This window comes from Piliocolobus tephrosceles, chromosome 10 (genome assembly GCF_002776525.5).
Source record: "Piliocolobus tephrosceles isolate RC106 chromosome 10, ASM277652v3, whole genome shotgun sequence".
Taxonomy (NCBI): Eukaryota; Metazoa; Chordata; class Mammalia; order Primates; family Cercopithecidae; genus Piliocolobus; species Piliocolobus tephrosceles.
In genome coordinates, this window is record NC_045443.1 from 117835316 (window position 1) to 117855097 (window position 19782).

General features: G+C 50.9%; 1 protein-coding gene across 2 annotated transcripts in view; it reads right to left on the reverse strand.

Moving 5' to 3' along the window:
• The window catches only part of GCN1 (GCN1 activator of EIF2AK4), a 66635-nt gene that overhangs the window by 8056 nt on the left and 38797 nt on the right, over positions 1-19782 (reverse strand). For both annotated transcript variants that reach the window (XM_023204594.3, XM_023204585.3), the window contains 21 exons: positions 19548-19618; positions 18488-18653; positions 17991-18185; positions 16201-16447; positions 15311-15432; positions 14996-15110; positions 13555-13734; positions 12322-12542; positions 10545-10613; positions 10206-10344; positions 9920-10116; positions 9587-9729; positions 8111-8228; positions 7782-7997; positions 6145-6309; positions 3985-4146; positions 3613-3705; positions 3192-3335; positions 2833-3102; positions 2185-2298; positions 1484-1714 (listed from right to left, as the gene is read on the reverse strand). In XM_023204594.3, the coding sequence (XP_023060362.1) occupies positions 1484-1714; positions 2185-2298; positions 2833-3102; positions 3192-3335; positions 3613-3705; positions 3985-4146; positions 6145-6309; positions 7782-7997; positions 8111-8228; positions 9587-9729; positions 9920-10116; positions 10206-10344; positions 10545-10613; positions 12322-12542; positions 13555-13734; positions 14996-15110; positions 15311-15432; positions 16201-16447; positions 17991-18185; positions 18488-18653; positions 19548-19618 (3378 nt within the window). The remainder of the gene's footprint in view (positions 1-1483; positions 1715-2184; positions 2299-2832; positions 3103-3191; positions 3336-3612; positions 3706-3984; positions 4147-6144; positions 6310-7781; positions 7998-8110; positions 8229-9586; positions 9730-9919; positions 10117-10205; positions 10345-10544; positions 10614-12321; positions 12543-13554; positions 13735-14995; positions 15111-15310; positions 15433-16200; positions 16448-17990; positions 18186-18487; positions 18654-19547; positions 19619-19782) is intronic.

Genomic DNA, 19782 nt, shown 5'->3' on the forward strand with positions numbered 1-19782 from the left:
TTGCGGTTTGGCTTAGTGGAGACCCGTCCATGTCGATAAGTGACTCAAAACCTCCTTTGAATACATTAAAGAGCAGGGCAGACTGTCGGCAGTGTGGAAGCACAGTTCTGACGCCAAGACACGGAAAGGGACTGAATGTGTAATAGTAGAGCCCATCTACTGAGCAACTGACAGCAGGATACACACTCCACATTCAGCCCTCAGAACAAGCCTGTGAAACAAATGACCTTGGAGAGTTCTCACTGCAACAATGTGCACCCACCTAACTAAAAATCCAGTTCAACCCGACTATACAGAAACACAGGTACACTTCTGATAAAATACAGGTGGGTCCAAGAGTAAAAGATTTACTTATGTTTTTTTTTTTTTTGAGATGGAGTTTCGCTCTTGTTGCCCAGGCTGGAGTGCAATGGTGCTATCTTGGCTCACCGCAACCTCCACCTCCCAGGTTCAGGCGATTCTCCTGCCTCAGCCTTCCAAGTAGCTGGGATTACAGGCACCCGCCACCACGCCCAGCTAATTTTATATTTTTAGTAGAGACAGGGTTTCTCCATGTTGGTCAGGCTGGTCTTCAACTCCTGACCTCAGGTGATCTGCTCACCTCGGCCTCCCAAAGTGCTGGGATTATAGGCGTGAGCCACCGCGCCCGGCTTACTTATTGTTAATTAGGAAAACCAGAGTGGCTGTTCGGAGGTTCAGTGCCAATGAAGGTCTGGAAATACTGGAGTTGGGTGGGTGTGCAGGCTGTGGCAGGCACCCAAAGGGGATGGGGGAGCTGGTAAATCTGAGCTGGGCGAGGTCAGGAGTTCGAGACCAGCCTGGTGAAACTCTGTCTCTACTAAAAATAGAAAAAAATTAGCCGGGTGTGGTGGCAGACACCTGTAATCCCAGCTACTTGGGAGGCTGAGGCAGGAGAATTGCTTGAACCCAGGAGGCGGAGGTTGCAGTGAGCTGAAATTGCACCACTGCATTCCAGCTCTGGGTGACAGAGCTAGCCTCCGCCTCGGAAAAAAAAAAAAAAAAAAAGAACTGCAATATCTTTAAACAATGTTTTCCTTGTATTTATGTGGTCCTGAATTTTTTTCTTTGAAAAAGTAGTTTTTCAAAATAATAGCATTTCACATGTACTGAGTGCTTAGTATGTAGCAGGCATCATGCCGGACATAACCTCATCTAATCCCCACATCTAGCAGCCCTTCATGAGACAGCTGGTATTATTAGTCTCACATTATAGGTGAGGAAACAGGCTCAGGTTATACGGCTTTCCCAAGGTCATCCTGGTCACACAGCTACTAAGGACTTAGAATTGACCCATGGTGTAGCACTTCTAGAGTCCAAGGTCTTACCTCCCTCTGCTATGCTGCTCTCCACAATAAACCTGTTGCCCTGCTGCTACGTGACACCTTGTAACAAATCCTGCAGACAGAACAGGATATAACAAATCCTGTTCTCTAAGATCTGAACAAACTCATCAGCCACTCACCTTAGCCAACAAGAGGCTGAGTGTCTCAAGCAGAGCCGCCTTCACATTCCAGCTGAACCTGTCCCCCAGGATGCGGATCAGAGGGCCAGTGATGCTGACCACGGAGGGCCTCAGGGCGTCAGCCGAGGTCAGGCGGATCACCAAGCCTAAGGCTTTGGCTGCCTCCTCTTTCTGCTCAGGGCTACCGGTCAGGACTCCTTCCCGTAACACTGGAAGGATGGAGGTCACTCCCTGACAAGAGAACCACAACTAAGAGTCAAATCTCAAACACCCTGGGCCCCGGTGTCTCCCATGCAAGCAAGCTGGTCCTAACAGTTGTCCTCCCCTCAACTCCATGGGAGATACTGATTCGGGCTGAATCTCAGGATCACAGCCTAAGAGGGCTGGCTATGGAACAGTCTTGGCAGAAACAAGAAGACAAGGGCCCCAACAGGCCTATCACACAGACGGAACATGCACTGCTGTTACCCTGTGGCCCACTCACTCTGGCCAAGGTGACCTGCAGAGCTTAAACCAAAGGCAGCATGAACCCTGTCCCCATCTGGCTGCCATGGAAGAAAACACGCTGTCTGTGAAGGTGCTGAAACCAACCACCACGGCTGCTGCTCCAGCTGCCCTACCGCAGACTTGGGACAGGGGTAAGGGCCAGAAGGCACAGCAGACTGCATGCCCACAGCCCCCTGCACGAGGCCCTGGCTTACCTTCTTCGGGAGGCAGAACCCTGGCACATGCTCGCCTTTGCTCTCGTTCCCTATAAGCCGGATTTCCTTGTGCAGCTCTTCAATGAGTGCCAGCTGGTTGCCAGCATCCAGCTTCTGCAAGAATCCAGGAAAAAGCGAGAGGATGTAGAGCCCTCTCAAGACTGCTTCCAAAGAATATATGGGGAAAGCATGGGCGGGAGTATAAGCAAGACTCGCCATGAGGTGGTAAACGCCAAAGCTGAGTGACAGGTATGTGGGGGATTCTTATAAGTCTATTCCAGTAAACGTCTGGATTTTTTTTTTTTTTTTTTGAGACGGAGTCTCGCTCTGTGGCCCAGGCTGGAGTGCAGTGGCCGGATCTCAGCTCACTGCAAGCTCCGCCTCCTGGGTTCACGCCATTCTCCTGCCTCAGCCTCCCGAGTAGCTGGGACTACAGGCGCCCGCCACCTCGCCTGGCTAGTTTTTTGTATTTTTTAGTAGAGATGGGGTTTCACTGTGTTAGCCAGGATGATCTCGATCTCCTGACCTTGTGATCCGCCCGTCTCGGCCTCCCAAAGTGCTGGGATTACAGGCTTGAGCCACCGTGCCCAGCCACGTCTGGAATTTTCTATAAGCCAAAGTTGGCTGTGGGGTCAGCAGTCCCCTCACCTTAGTGATGGCATTTAGGGCATCCCAGCTCTCCTCCAGAACCACAGGGCTGGAGTCGTTGAAGAGGCGGATCAGGCCCGAGACCAGGCTCCGCAGGTGGCTGGTGTAGTCAGCCTTCGAGCGGGAACAGTAGATGTTGAGGATGATGGCAGCAGCTTGCCTCATGCCCACCTCAGGGCTGCGGGTAGCCTCCAGCAGATCCTCAATGATGATCCGGTGCCCTGTGTCATCCTCTACGGAGAGGATCACAGCCTGACAATTGGCCATCTCCTGCAAACCACAAGGGCCATGTGTGCTGAGCAGGGATCCTCTGGACAGACAGGACATAAGAAAGCAATAGGTCCAGGCTTGCCCCTTACCAGCTGCTCATCTGGGGTCCCAAGCTTTTCCTTCAGGGCCAGCATGACCGCTGGGAGGATCACGCCAAGATGACGGGTGAGGGCATCACCAGCCACTGACGAAAGGAAAGCCAGCACCCGGGTGTTGACAGGTGGCGTTGTCAGCTGGTGGAATGACGAACATTAACTCAGTGAATACTGTGCCAGGTGCTGCGCTAGGCTCTGGGAACAGATGGGTGGGCAAGAGAGCCCAAGCCCACTGCTCAGAGCCAAGCATCTACTCCAGCATATCCTGGAGGACAACAGGGGAAGGGTGCAATGCTTGTACTGCACCCTCCTCCCCCAGCCCCCCAACATCTACGTTCAGGACTGGTCTTCACTGCAGGCCCTGGAATGTCAATGCCCTAGAGCCAGAAGGTGTTGACCACATGTTGGGATTTACCTTGGGCACGAGGTAGGGCAGCACCACACGACTCTTAATAGCCATGACTTGCTTCAGACCATCCAAGGCAAACTCTGACACCTCCTCATCATCCTGCAGAGGGTGTTGAGGACAACCCTGAGGAATCTGCATCTCTGTTGTCTCAACCAGCCACCGCCAACTTCCTTCTCCACTTGTTTCCCTCCCTCCTGTTGCACCCACATTTCCTCACTGTCAAAGACGAAGCACAAAGTCAAGTCTGATCTTGCTGTACCCACTCCCTCTGGAAGGCCCACATTCCGACTGCCTTGGCAGAATAATCGCTCTGCATTTTGCATCTACAAAGACAGCAAAAGCCAAACTGGTAGGCAGGTGTGTGGTAGATCCACTCACCAGCTGCTTTAGTAAAAATGGGAGAATGTCCTCCAGAGCCTGGTGGCCAATGGTGGAATGCAGCTGCTCGAAAGTCTTGGCTGCCGCCTCTCTGACCTCCTCCAGTGGGTCACACAAAGCCTTCCTTGCCGTAGGCACGAGGGATTCAGAGAAATACAGCACCTGCAATGGCAAGCTACAACTGTACCAGATGCAGGAAAGGCAAAGAAGGAGCAAAGCAGACAAGAAGCACAGGCAGGGGACTCTGACCCAGCTGGGCCACCCTAACTCTCTTTGCCTGACTTGTCTTTTAACTTAACTCTTTACTGTGAAATTTTAAAAAAAAGGAGAGAAGGGGCCAGGCACGGTAGCTCATGCCTGTAATCCTAGCGCTTTGGGAGGCCAAGGTGGGCGGATGACTTGAGGCCAGGAGTTCGAGACCAGCCTGGTCAACATGGCAAAATCCCATCTCTACTAAAAATACAAAAATTAGCTGGGTGTGGTGGTGCACACCTGTAATCCCAGCTACTCAGGAGGCTGAGGCACAAGAATCACTTGAACCCAGAAAGCAGAGGCTAGAGCCAGCAGAAATGGTACCCCCGTACTCCTGCCTGGGCGGCAGAGTGAGACTGTGTTAAAATAAAAATTAAAAAAAAAAATGAAAAAGTAGACAGGGGCCAAGCACAGTGGCTCATGCCTGTAGTCCTAAGACTTTGGGAGGTGGAGGCAAGAGAATCACTTGAGGCCAGGAGTTTGAGACCAGCCTGGGCAACATAGTGAGACCTCATCTCTACCAAAAATGCAAAAATTAGCCAGGTGTGGTGGTGCACACCCACAGTCCCCAGCTACTCAGGAGGCCATAGCGAGAGGATCACTCGAGCCCACAAGGTCAAGGTTTAAGGTTACACTGAGCTATGATGGCACCACTGCACTCCAGTCTGGGTGACAGAATAAGACTCTGTCTCAATTTTAAAAAAAAAGCAGAGAGGATGTGATGCACCCCCATGTATCCTTCACTGAGACTTAATAATCAACAGCTTGAATCTTTTAGATGAATTCTCAATATACCTCCCATCTTCTCTAAGAACGGCAAACTCCTTCCCACGGCATCTGGCCCTCTCTTTCCCTGGACTCTTTCTTTTGCTTATTCTCTTGGAAAACTCCAAGTCCTTCTTCAAGTCTCAATCCAGACTTTGTGCTCTATGAAGTCTTGGGTCTACAATGGAGCCAATAATGGCTCTGCTCCCTCGGTAACGATTTCAGCAGAGCAAACCCACTCTGCATTCTAATGACTGGTTGGCACGTGGGACTCGCCGCTGGACTGTGGGGACTTTGCAGGCAAGAACTCAGCCTCTGTGGAACTCTGCCTCTCCAATGAATCACAATTCTTTTTAATGACAGAATTTCTTTTGACTCCTTGCTAAATGTAAATTTTGAAAACCAAACGTAAGACAAACATCAATACAGGAGAAGAGGGATCCGGTATCCTAGGGATTCAGACAAGGATGCCCAAGCCAAGCAACTAGCTGCTTGCTTACATTTCTAGCGGGCCATCCACTTAACTGCTTTGGCGTTTTCATCCAAACATGAAGGCAGTGCCTGTAAGCATTTCTAACCTACTCCCCAGGGGGGTCTCCAGGATCAGTTACCTCAGGAACCAAGTAAGAGGAATGTACTTCACACCCCCCTTCGATGTTGCTGCTATGGAAACAGTATTGCTGCCAGACACAATACGCTTCCTCCCAGTGGGCACCACAACTCTTACCTGCTCCCCTCCTGCTAAGGGTGAGTGCATACCCCTCCCGCTCCCTCCTGCCCTACCCACTCACACAGCTGTCCACCCCCTCTCCCAGAAGGAGGTGCACACATTTTTAATTGCACTTATAAAGCATCACAAAAGGGACTGATCCCGAGCAACCTCCACAGTTGTGAGAGAGAGATCATCTCCAGTTTCCAAAGGCCACTCAAGGAGGCATCCAAATCACTTAGCTCTTAGTCTGCAAAACTGACAGAAAACCTGAGAACACGGAGACTGAAATCCACGTGGCCCAGCCAGCACCTCCCCAGAGTGAGGCTGACTTGTCCCTGAGGGCAGCGCAAACCCCCTAGAGGTGAAGCTCCTCCAGTAACCTTCCCCCGCCCTCTGGGTCAGGTCGCCTGCAGTCCTTGCAAGATACTCACGGCGTCCCGGCTGGTGGACTTCATGATCTCACTTAGCCCAATGCACACACCCTGCCTCTCGTCGCTCTTCTGAGACCTCAGGCCTTCCTCAAGGATGGGGATGATCTCGGGGAGGATTTTCTCCCCTAACTTCCGCACGAGATCTCCCAATGTTCTCGCTGCAATCTGTCAACAAAGACCAAGCCAGGAAGTAAAGTCCCTGCAAAGCCCAGGACACCCGCAGGAGGACTCCAGAATGAGGGCCCTGAAACCTCCAAGGCTTTATCTGAATCATTGACTTAACTTCCCCAAATGCTCTTACCCCTAAAGAGCCCCCAAATACTCTCTGTAGTGCTTGCAAAACATTAAAAAAATTATGTTTCACACACACCTACACAACCTAACATGAAGAGCCAGCACCTTACATATGAACAAAACAATTCATCTGCTGCTGCACAGTCAAGGGCAATTTCCCTGGATGACTGAAGCCTTAACACTGTGCCGTGGCTCAGCGCAAGCTGAATCTGGAACAAAGCTTTAAGGAAAGAAAAACCATCTACTTTCTGAGACCTCATGTAAACCCTTCTTTAGAGCCAAATACACAATTTGCTTGCTAGGGATCGCCACTGGAAGTAGGCCAAAGGAGATCGGCAGAAATGATCACCAGCCCGCCTGGGCACCTCCTCCGGGACCACTGACCTGTCTGCCCCTGCCAGCGCGCCAGCCTGATCTCATGCCACACTGCTCCTCCCTGCCTCCTCACTCCAGCCACACTGGCCTTGCTCAGCCCCTACTGGTGCTATGTTCCTGCCCACTACGGGACTTCTGCATATCCTGTCTTTATATCGAAAGCATTATTTATTCCCTCTGTCTGGAATGGTCTTTCGCCACCTCCTCACCTGGTTAGTGCTTACTTATCTTTCATCTTCAAGCATCATTTCTTCTGAGAAGTGTTCACTAACACAGGCCCATCCCTCCCCAGCAGGTCAAATGCAGCTATTATAAGCTTTGCAGTACCATACAACACTGGCCACAGTCGCATTTTACACCTCTTTGTGTGGTTATCTGATTAATATCCATCTCCTTGACCAGACGATCTCTTACGAGGATAAGGAATGAGGCTGCCTTTCTTCTCCATTATGTCCCCAGGTGCTAGGTCTCTCTTAGTGCACAGTAGATGCTAATAAATGTTTGCAGAGGCTGGGTGCGGTGGCTCACACCTGTAATCCCAGCACTTTGGGAGGCCAAGGCAGGTGGATCACAAGGTCAGGAGATTGAGACCATCCTGGCTAACATGGTGAAACCCCATCTCTACTAAAAATACAAAAACATAGCTGAGCATGGCGGCGGATGCCTGTAGTCCCAGTTACTCAGGAGGCTGAGGCAGGAGAATGGTGTGAACCTAGGAGGCAGAGCTTGCAGTGAGCCGAGATCACGCCACTGTACTCCAGCCTAAGCGACAGAGCAAGACTCCATCTCAAAAAAATAAATAAAATAAAATAATAAAAAAAATTTGCAGGATGACTAAGTAAAGAACACAATGTTCCTCTGTTAGGCAGGGTGTATGGGCACTTTCCCAGGCTCTGCAGACCCAGCTTTCTAGGCTCTGAAAGGAGGCACTGGGACTGCTGGTCCAAAACGAGGCTCAGGAAACTCACCGTTCTCTTATCTGCACACGTGCTGGCCAGGAAACCCAGCAGGAGCCCAAAGAGAGTGGGCAGGATCTCACGCAAGGTACGGGGGGTATTGGAGACAACAATCTTCCAGACATGCAGGGACGCCTGCCGCACCACCAGCTGGGTGTCTGAGCGGCCCATGTACAGCCCCGCCAACACCCGGTTCCGCCGCTCTACCCCCAGGGCAGTGATGATCGCCTGCAGCCAGTGGAAGGGGACAGAGAACACACAGTAGTGAAGCCTCTAGGGCATGGGCATCAGGGCACACCGTGCCATCAGCAGGGGCAGGAAAGCCACTGCGGGGCAGGCACCTTGTTGGACTGGGCAGTTCCAAAGTTATCATCCTCGGAGGCAGTTTCTGTGGTCATCTTCCCAGTGACTCCTGAGATGTGAAACAGGAGATCCCCAAGGAGCTGAACAGAGCTGAACCTGAGAAGGAGGCCAACAACACAGTCACACAGCTGCAAGGAGCGGGCTCGGCACAACTGAGCACTGCACAGAAGATGGAAAGAAGTGCACCCAAAATATTCATGACGGTCATCTTGGAATGGCAAGTCAGGCGGTTTTCATTTCTTTACACTCGCCCACATATTTTCCAGGTTTTCTACTAATGAACATACATTTAATGTTGGGGGAAAAAAGTTTTTTTAAAAAACATGTAAAAATTTCTGTAACAAAGGTTATAAAAAATAAAGTGAGTACAAAAGGGGAAGCATTAACAGGCAAGTAGGAAGACTGATCATCAGAAGTGGAGGAACCAGGAGAGGCCTTAGAAGGATAAACTATTTCAGGCAGGGTGAAGTGGCTCACGCCTGTAATCCCAGCACTTTGGGAGGCCAAGGCAGGCGGATCACCTGAGGTCGGGGGTTCGAGACCAGCCTGACCAACATGGAGAAACCACATCTCTACTAAAAATACAAAATTAGCCAGGCATGGTGGCGGACGCCTGTAATCCCAGCTACTCGGGAGGCTGAGGCAGGAGAATCGCTTGAACCCGGGAGGCAGAGGTTGCGGTGAGCCGAGATCATGCCACTGCACTCCAGCCTGGGCGACAGAGACTCCATCTCAAAAAGGGGGAAAAAAAAAAGACCACTGTATGGAATGTGCTATATTTTTAAATCAATCTCCAAGTTTTCAAATGGTAAGCAATACTGCAACAAACATCCTTATGTCTAACAGCTGTAAGCACTTGACCATTCAATACATCCTTGAAATATATTCCCAAAAGTGAAATTTTTAAAGAGTCCTTAACATTTAAAATCTGAATACAAATTGTAAGCCTGTATAGAGAGGACTTTTTAAAAAAGAGTAAGAATAAAGACATTGCTACAGGAAACTGGAAAAGTTACAAAATGGTTAAAAACAAGGGTCTGGAAAAAGTTGAGAGAGTTCTTGGCAACATTCTGCTCTTCGTTTCTCAATTGGAGTTATCAAAACGCAAAGTGGAGCCCTTTGGATCTTTTTTTTCCCTTTTAAAGACAGCGTCTTGCTCTGTTGCCCAGGTTGGAGTGCAGTGGCACAATCTCAGCTCACTACAACCTCCACCTCTGAGGCTCAAGCGATCCTTCCGCCTCAGCCTCCTGTGTAGCCGGGATTACAAGTGTGCACCACCGTTCCCTGCTAATTTTTTATTTTTTTGTAGAGACAGGTTCTCACTATGTTGCCAGGGCTTATCGCAAACTCCTGGGTTCAAGCAATCCTGCTGCCTCAGCTTCCCAGAGTGCTCGGATTATAGGCATGAGCCACCACACATCATCCCCACCGGGTCTTTCTGCCCAAGTTCTCACCTGATTCTCCAAAGGTCATCAAAGAGGCCTTGCTCTAGCTGGGGCAGCAGCAGGGCGATGGCTGTCTCAGCATACATGGAGATAACCCGCTGGCCCGCGCGCAGGGCGGTGTCACGCACAAACTCATTCTCATCAGCCAGAGCCTGGGCACACAGAGGGTGGGTCGGCCAGAGCTGCCACTCTCAGGCCCCCAACCCAAAAAACATGGGGCTCACCGAAGGCCGAGTGCTGTGCAAGCCAACCCCGCCCAGCAGGGATCCCTAGCTCTCCAGGAGAGCACTTGCCTCCTGCCCTCCTGATGGACTCTACCCTTGCCAAGGTCATGGTACCTACTTTGAGGATACAGGGGATGATGGGCCCCACATAAGGAGTAAACTTGTCTCCAAAGGTGATGGGCAGGTAGTTAAACATCATAATGTAGCCATCTCGGACATGGGGTGCAATATCCACTTTGCTGGCTGTAGCCACGATTTCTGGCATCAGCTTCTCCAACTTCTCCACCCCCAAACCGGCCATGACCTCAGCCAACCCTGCAACAAAGGACAGAATGAGCCCACTGGACCTGAGGGCCCCTTATAGAGCATTCCTGGTCTGGCCACTGGACCTGCTCTGGCCTTACCCTGTGCAGCGCCTGAGCGATCCACAGAACTCTGCTCATAGGTCAGTGTCTCCATCAGCCACGGCAGCAAGTCCTCAAAGCACGACTCCCCCATGCCCTTCACCATGGCCCCAAGGGCCTTTGCAGATACCGTCCGCACCTGTCAGGTAACCGAGAACAGAGATGGTGTGAGAAGATGAGGCTCAAAACAAGGTAGCCACATGGGAGCAGGGAAGGGCACGGAGGGCCTCCTTCCCTTTATCCAACAGACACAAAAGCAGCTTTGGGGAATTCTCAGGAATCCATTTGTGGGGACTGGATGAGGGGCCTGGCTCATCCTCCAGCCTACCTCAGACTCACCTCAGGCACAGGGTCCAAAAGCGATGCTTTCAGGCCAGGCGTCACGCTGGGCAGGTACGGAGCCAAGTCCTGCAACACAGGAGGTGGCTCAGGTGAGGCCCAACTCCTGCTTTCTCCAGGCCCATTTCCCTGTGGACTCTGACCTCCCCATTCTGCTGGCAAGGAGTGCTCGGCAGGGGCACCTAGCATGCAAACCTCACTGCCCATGCAACAGGGAGGGAAGGGCAACTGGCAAGTAAGTCCTCTCCCTGACTGGTTCCTTGAAGGCCCTGTGCAATTGCTCAGGGACTCCTACAAGGGACCTCAGGCCCATCCTCAACAGACAGGAGTTCAATGCTCTTGCACCTCCCACCCTTCTCTTAGGACCAAGGCCTGTCCAACTCTGGAATCTTTAGCAAATTACTTCTGGTACTTTCCTTTCAGAATTTTTATCAACATCTTCCCTTTATTCATCTCAAAATGTTTATGTCTCTCGATAGAGCATTCAGCTTTAGGAAATAATTTTAAAAACAGAAAATGCCTTATGTTCACTGCAGCATCACTTAAAATAGCCAAAAACCTTGGACACTGTATGACCAATGATAGAATTATATAAGTTATGGCATATAAACTTGTCAGGATATTATATAACTATTAAAAATCAGTTTTGTGAATAACTTGTTATAACTTGGGAAACAGTTTTAAGTTTAGGAATGCTATTTTTAAATGTAATTTTAAAAATTAACAGTAATTGGCGAGGCACGGTGGCTCACACCTGTAATCCCAACACTTTGGGAGGTCGAGGCGGGTGGATCACCTGAGGATCACCTGAGGTCAGGAGTTCGAGATCAGCCTGGCCAACATGGTTTCACCCTGTCTCTACTAAAAACACAAAAATTAACCAGGCGTGGTTGTGGGCGCCTGTACTCCCAGCTACTCGGGAGGCTGAGGCAGGAGAATCGCTTGAACCCGGGAGGCAGAGGTTGCAGTGAGCCAAGATTGTGTCAGTGCGCTCCTGCCTGGGCAACAGAGCGAGACTACATCTCAAAAAAAAAGAAAAAAAAAAATTAACAGTAATTATTTTCATGGTGGGGAACTGTGGATAAAATATTTTGGTTTTCTAATTTTTTTAATTAATTAATTTACTTTTTAAAACAGGGTCTTGCTCTGTCGCCCCAGGCTGGAGTGCGGTGGTATTATCACAGCTCCTGGGCTCAAGCAATCCTCCCATTACAGCCTCTCAAAGTCCTGGGATTACAAGCATGAGCCACCAAGCCTGGTCTGTTTTTCTGGTTTTTTAATTTCCCAAATTTTCTAGGATTAATATAACTTTTTCACTTTATATATTTTTTTGCCCACAGCCTCAGTAAGCAAAGCAGAGCTATGGTAGACAGTGAGATCACACACGCAAGCTCTTGGGAGCAGACAAACAAACAAAGCAAATCTCCCAAACCAGGCTCTCCTGACAAGAATACAGGCTCTCCTGAAGACAGGAGTATTCTTGTCAAGAGCAAGTAGTCCAAGCGGCAAGCACTTCAACACTCGTGAGAGGGCAAAAGAGAAGACATGCCTTTCTGAGCCTCAGCTGAGAACTAAGCTAACAAGGACTTGAACCACTGCACTCTCTAAGATGCTAAGAGAGCCCAGACTTCCACCCCAAAATGGCTCACTTCTCCCCATAAAAATAATTAGGGACTAACGCCCTTATGTTTCCATGTCTAATGTGGGCACTCTGCACCTCTGACTGCACTCAGCCATTTTCTGGTCTGTCCCACACTAGCCCCAGCTGGGATGCTACCTTCTGGTCTGTCAGGGAGTACATGTTGCCAATAATCTGGGCTGCCATCTTCCGCGTGTCCGTGGAACGGTCCTGGAAGGCTCTCTGGACGATGGGCATGATGAGGGCCAGGGACGGGGCATCAATGAAGTGGACGAACTTGGTGTCCAGCAGGGTCTGCAAGCACTTCTGGGTCTTCCTGGAGGGGTCCGTCAGGGCATCCAGGAGGACCGGGGCAATGGCTGTGCACATCCCAAGAGAAGAGAGCCTGGCTGATGCACACCCATGCAGCAGCAAGGCCCTGGACCCCCAGAACTAGAATGGATCAGAAGAGAAGAGGGTCTGGTGCACCTCCTCCCTGAAGTCCCACAAGTCACCAGCTGGGGAAGACAGGCAACCCACAAAGAACAATCCTTCTTTCACTCCAACTCCTGACCTCAGGTGATCCGCCCGCCTCGGCCTCCCAAAGCGCTGGATTACAGGAATGAGCCACGGAAATAAAATTTTTGTAAAGCATGTATCCTTAGTAAATTTCTGGTTTGCCCTATCGGTAATGGAGAAGTGTGCTGAGATCTCCCACTACGATATAATGTATTTGTTAACTTCTCCCTGTAGCTTTATGAATTTTGTTTTATGTATTTTGAGGTTATTCCATACTTTCCAGACTGAAGTACACTGACTGGGCGCTGGCAGGTGAAGCTTAGAATTTAACGAGTGACATGCTGGTCAAGGTGCCTGGCTGGGTTATGTTCCTAGCGATCGACCTCTTCCCAGTACTAAGAAAGAACCACATCCAGAGAAGTCAGGTTAATCCTAACCCTTCCTTTACCCTCCGCTCTATCAAAGGCCTCCTGGAATGAGACGGAATAGAAAGTTTTCATAGGCCCTAACATTCTGAATGGTGCTGATGTGGTCCAGAGAATGTCATTCAGTTCTGTTGACCTCATGCTCAGCTTCGTGCACAGGGATCTCTTGGAGTCAAACTGCTCCTGAGCCAATGACTCAGTGTCCCTATCTGTATAGCCAATGACATCTGCCCCAGATCAGTGGGAAAACAGAATGAATGCTTCCAAACTACCTTCAAATAATTATTCTAGGAAAAGGGCTTCCCAGGATTTAGAGGCTATTTCACTGTGAACATATTTGTCCTCAGAGGAAAAGATCTTAGCCGAATGGGTGCAAGTTCCCTGCAGTATCCAAAGGCCGCGGGGTTGGCGGGAGACCAGGGCAAGCACCCTTACGGCAGAGGCCTACCCAGGATCTCCGGGTTCCTGATGACAGAGCCGATCTGCCTGAGCGCCTGCTGTCCAGCCTTCTGGACTTTGACATGGGAGTCGGTCAGCACCTCCGTAAGTTTGGGCACGATGTTGGGTAGGCAGGACGACAGCTGCTTAGGAGCACAGTACGCCATTGCCCCAAGAAGCTCCACTGACCCTGTGGATAGCAGACACAAGCCCAGCACTGAATCACTGAGCACAGTCCAGCAACTCACCGGCACTGGCTACATGGGCAAGGGACAGCTACCCTGGCCCCTGCAGACTGTGCTAAAGCAGTCACTGGGAGGAGGGGAGAGGGGGCTGGCTCTAGCAGAGGGGTCAAAAAAGCTCTTGCAGCCTGCTGAGCAGTGGGATCCCAGGTGAGAGGCAGGGCAGTATGGGAGAAAGAGACCAGGATAGGGGAGACCTGATTTAATCCTTACAGTGAGATTCAAGACCAATTCACTGAATTTCTCTCAACTGTTTCTTCATCCACAAATGAGGAAACTGATTTAGATTTGTGTTGTTTCAAACTACAGGGTGAAGCCTGAAGGACTGAGAAGGAGGCTGAGTGGGAGGGAGGGCCTTAGATGGTGATCCTCCCCCAATTAGAACAGCTCTACTTTTATCTGTTTGCTTAATAGGGTGCCAGGTATTTTAATTATTTATTTTTGAGACAGGGTCTCACGCTGCTGCCCAGGTTAGAGTTTGGTGCCATGATCACAGCTCACTGCAGCCTCAAACTCCAGGGCTCAAGAGATCCTCCCACTTCAGCCTCCTGAGTAGCTCAGACTACAGGCATGCACCGCCACACCTGGCCTTTTTTTTTTTTTTTTTGTAGAGGTAGGGTCTTGCTATAGTGCCCAGGCTGGTCTAAACTCCTGCCCTCAAGATATTGTCCTGCCTAAGGTTATTTTTAAAAAGAGTTTTCCTGGGGGGAAAAACTTTAAAGCCACAGAAGAGCTTTACAGCTCTCGGATTTCCTGACTTAGGGTTGTGGCTCTTGTCAGAGGCCTGTTTCTTGGCATGAAAGCACAGAAAACATAGAAAGATCCAACTGCCAGAGGGAGAGTTGGCCAGGCATGGTGACTCACAACTGCAATCCCAGTGCTTCGGGAGGCCAAGGCAGGAGGATCACTTGAACCCAGGAATTCGAGGCCAGTCTGGGAAACATAGCGAGACTCCACCATTACAAAAAAAAAAATACAAAAATCAGCCAGGTGTGGGGGCGTGCTCCTGTGAGAATGGTTTGAGGCCCAACGTTCAAGATCAGCCTGGAGGACAGAGCAAGACTCCATCTCAAATGTTAACAAAAGCAGAGTCTTAACCCTATCCCTGGCATGGGGAGCTCACAGGACAAGAGCTGTGGCTACCCAGGATCCTTGCTGAGGCTGATTTTCACATGAAGCTGGGAAGAGAGACAGAGGGAGTAGTCTTACCAGCTTTGGTCCGCCAGGACTCCTCCTCCAGGGCAGCCAGTAAGGAGGGGAGCACCAGCTTCACCCCGTGAGCACTCAAGTTGCTCATCACAGCCTTGGCACAGTCATCTGCAGCCTCAAGGGAGGAGAAAAGACGTTCAGGGGCCTCCTCGCCCAAGCAAGAGGCAAGCCTGACACCAGTCCTAGTGTTCCTCCTGTGACCAATGCGTACTGGGGTTCTACTATGTCAGACCCTGTGCCAAGGCCTGCAAACACAGTTGGGAACACATCTCATAAAGTGTCGATGCTGTTCTCCCGAGCACTCTGGGGACTTACCTCACGCACATACTGGTTTCCATCCCCAAAGCACAGGAGCAGATGGGGCAACACGTGAACCACGTACGGCTCAAAGAGCTTCCCCAGCATGGTGCAGAGCATCTCAAAGGCAAAGAGGGCTCCTAGGGGAAAAGAAGGTGGGACGGCTGGGAAGAGAATGTCCCCTGGGGGTAGTAGCCACAGAGAACAGAAGGGACGGCAACCTCCCTGCCACCTCCCACCCCTCTAGAAGCAGGACAGCCGTGGGACTAGTGGCTGCCCCATGAGGAAGCAGCACCCTCTGCCTCAGCCCAAGAAGCCCTAGAGCAGGAATGTGGCTGGGTGGAAGGGAGGACAGTGCAGGGCAGCCGCCTTCACTTCTTGGCACTAACAGTTAGAAAAGCCAAACCTCAGCAGGGCATGGTGGCTCACGCCCATAATCCCAACACTTTGGGAGGCTGAGGTGGGCAGATCACGAGGTCAGGAGATATAGACCATCCTGGCCAACATGGTGAAACCCTGTCTCTACTGAAAATACAAAAATTAGCTGGGTGTGGTGGTGTGCACCTGTAATCCCAGCTACTAGGGAGGCTGAGGTAGAATCGCTTGAACCCGGGAGATGAAGATTGCAGTGAGCCAAGATCGCGCCTGGTGACAGGGTGGGACTCAGTCTCAAAAAAAAAAAAAAAAAAGCCAAACCTCTCTCAGCTAAGGGTGTTGCTGAGTTAGAAATTTCCAAGTCCACGGAAAGCAGCAAGGACCCGGCTGGACTGGGTCACACACAGCAGGGCCCTGCGTAGTACACACACAAGCAGCAGCCTCCACCTGGGGTGCCAGGGTCAGATTCCTTCCTCTGGCAACCTGGGGACCGACTTCCCATACTGGGCAGCCCCAAGCTCAGAGATGCTCACCCTCTCGCCGGCGGAAGTTCTTCTTATCCTGGATGGCATCAGTCAGTGCTGCCATCATCTCCTGTTGCTTCAGCGAGAGGATGCCCAGGCCCTTCACCAGGCCCGCCAGCCCATACGCGGCCCCTTTGCGCTCTGCGTACTTGTCTGACTCCAGGAGCTGCTGCATGAGCCTCTGGATCATCCCTCCAGCGTCTTCCTTGATGGCTGGCACAAGGGGTGGCAAACAGCTGGCCACAGACTCCTGGACCTGGGGAAGGGCCTGCCTGTCAATGCTGTGGCTCCGCTGTAGCAGTTTCATGGGGTCTGACCATCCTACACAGCACCCACTACCAGATGTCCCAAGCCCCATCTCAGCCACTGCCTGCAGGTGTCACAGGGCACCAGAGAAGCAAACAGGTACACACAGTGTTATATACCCCTCAGGGTGCATACTACAATCTGCTGACGACAAAAGCTTCAGCCCGTATGGTGCCATTTCTGGTCTAAATGGAAAACCTAGGCCTGGGCAGCGGGGTAGGTGACCAAGGAGGGGACTCTAAAGACTAAATCCACTCAGAAAGAAAGCTTCCAGAAAAGTGTGCTGTTTCGCTTCCATAAAAAGAGCCCGTGTCTCTGTTTCCAAACTGGTCAAAATCACAGAGAAATAGGGCAGGGCCTTATAGGACCAGGCACAAATTGAGTGGAACCAAAAGACACTCAATCCTGCCTCCCAACCGCAGCTCACTAAGCCCAGCTTGACAGCAGCAACCCTGATGCCACGCTGGCAGGTGCCCAGATGCAACTCTTTTGTAGTCTGGGCTTTCTGACACCGTATTTGACCACAATTTTGGAAACTGTTTTCAACTGTGCATTCTTTTGGTAAAGTTTTTTGTTTTGTTTTTAGAAATAGGGTCTTACCCTGTCACCCAGGCTAGAGTGCAGTGGCACGATCCTCATTCACTATAACCTTGAATTCCTGGACTCAAGCAATCCTATTGCCTCAGTCTCCTGAGGAGCTAGGAACACAGGCATGGCCTCCACCTCTGGCTAATTTTTAAAGTTTCTGTAGAGACACGATCTCACTATGTTGCTCAGGCTGGTCTTGAACTACTGGCCTCAAGCACCCACCTCACCCTCCTAAAGCACTGGGATTACAGGCATAAGCCACCACGCCCAGGCCAACTGTTCATTTTATGAGGATACTCTAAGTGGTCCAAAATGCAAACTACAAAAAAAAAAAAAAAATACATATATATATACACACACACACACACACACATATATATATAGAAATATATGCATGTTTCTCAAAACAAAGAAAAATAAATTTCTTTGCACTGTAGCTTAGAGGCTACATTAAAATGCACCTGCAACACATAATCAACACATGTAAAGGGCCAGGGAAAGGCTTGACATGAGACAAAGCCTGATCTTTTATTTTTGTTTTCCCCTTTGGATCCCCAGTGCATGTTAGTGAATAGAAAAAATGGAACTATCTGGGAGGTCAACTAGAACAAAGTAACAAAGAAACTCCTTCCCCAGGAGGCATTCTTGAATATAAACCAGGTGAGTAGAAAAAAATGAAACTATCTGGGAGGTCAACTAGAACACAGTAACAAAGAAACTCCCTCTCCAGGAGTATTCCTGACTAGAAACCAGGCTCTCCCCTGGGAGAAGGGATGAATCCTTACCAAGAACTGGGCTTTCCAGGCCCTGACTGTCCGATTCCTCCCCTAGCATCCAACTGCCTAACCACAGCCAGGTCCCAATTCTCTAACTGGCATGTGGGTCCCAGGTCAAATGGCAGGTACCTGCTGGGAGGGGGTTGAGAGGGCGGCGATGAGCTTGGCAACAATGGGCTTCACTTTGGGGTCACTCTTGTCCAGGTGCTTGGCCAGAGAGCCCATCAGGACCACCACACTCTGTCGCACAGCATCGTAGCTGGCATCATTGGGCGCGTTCTTCAGGAACTCCTCGAATACTGGCAACAGCGAGTTGACGTTCTCCTGGAAAGCCAAACCCCTCAGAGCCTCAGGTCAACCCTGTAGGCTGCATCTGGGGACGACAGTCCATGCCCTGAGGACCAAGACCAAGTCTAGCTCTGGGACAGGCATCCTGACATGCCAGCCAGAGGCTCTTCCAGTTTTCTGGCAGGACTGCTACAGACTTAAAAGAATTTAACATACTATTGTGGTCTTTTTGGCTCAAAGTGCTCTGCCAGGACTCCTGGCACTCAGCATCTCTGGCCCCTGCTCAGCCCTACAGCCCGCCTCCCCCGTGTCTCCTTAGCAGGCTGGGACCCCCTTACCTTCCCGTGAGTGTTGAGTGTTGCAAGGGCTGCATCCAACATGCACTTCCGGACATCTGGGTGTCGGTCGTTGAGGGCATCAGGGACAAAAAATTGGAAGAGTGGCTTCACCTGAGAGCTGTCCAGATACTGGGAGAGCTTGTTGAGGGCCAACGCCAAGCCACACCTGGGAAAGAAGTGGGAGCACATCAGGAGGGGCAGCCAATGGGCCTCCTCCGCCAGTGGAACCTCTGCCGGTGCACGGCACGGAGAGGGAGCTTGCCTGAGGTAAACACCGTTTTGGGGGCAGAGAACAGCATGAAGCCCATCACCCAGCGCACACCCAATGTTCTGGAACAACCCGCCTGTCATATGGAGACCTGCCATCTGCCCTGATTTTACCTCCTACTGGGTGAGCAGCCCTGCATCGGTTCCCTCAGAGAGGAATGTGAGTGCAGTGCTCACCCCTCTACCTGCAAGGCAGGTCGTAAGAGAAGACGGAGGTAAAGGAACCAGATGCAGAGGCCTGTGGAAGTGAACACACTCTCCAAGGGCAAAGTGGTATTATTCTTTCCAGTCATGGAGCAAAGAATCTGTGTCCTATCCCTGGCTGATGGTCTAGAATAAAAAATAAGCCAGGATGGCCCATACACCACCCTACACTGACACACAAGGCCTCACGGAGTGGACAAGGCCAGGATGAGCCATTCAGAAAACTAACACCCTCGCCTATTTTGTGCCTGCTCTGTGGGAGGCAAGCGTCTTTCAAGGTCCCACTTGCTCCCAGACATCTGTCTAATCCTCCAACTGCTACTCGTGGGCTCCGTGGAGAAAGGCTGGTAGCTTCTGTTATTGTGCCCTGCATACAGATGAGGAAACAGAGGCCTGGGGAAAAGGAGAAACATGCTCGCAGTCACACAGCTAGCATAGGAGGGGCCAACACTTGAACTCACGCCTCCCCAACTCTGAGGGAGGTCCTGCTCTTTCATTATCCCATGCTGCCTCCTCACAGCACCCACCCAGCCAACCTACTACATCTCAGAAAGGTTGGAGTAGAACAAGGCTGGAACAATTGTTATACCTGGCTTCCCACTGATCTGGAGGAGATTCTGAAATAACTCGTCCCAAAGCATCCAGCACCGGGGGCGGCCGCTGCAACAGACAAGTTGGTAAATGCTTTGCAATGGGCAGATCAATGACCTGGGCACCAGGACTGTGAGGTGGGAAACTAGCCACAGCTACCCTGAGCCACCGTGAGCCCTGAGATTCCTGTCTGGAGCAGTAGGGGGCTGAGCAGAGACCCACCCAACCGCACA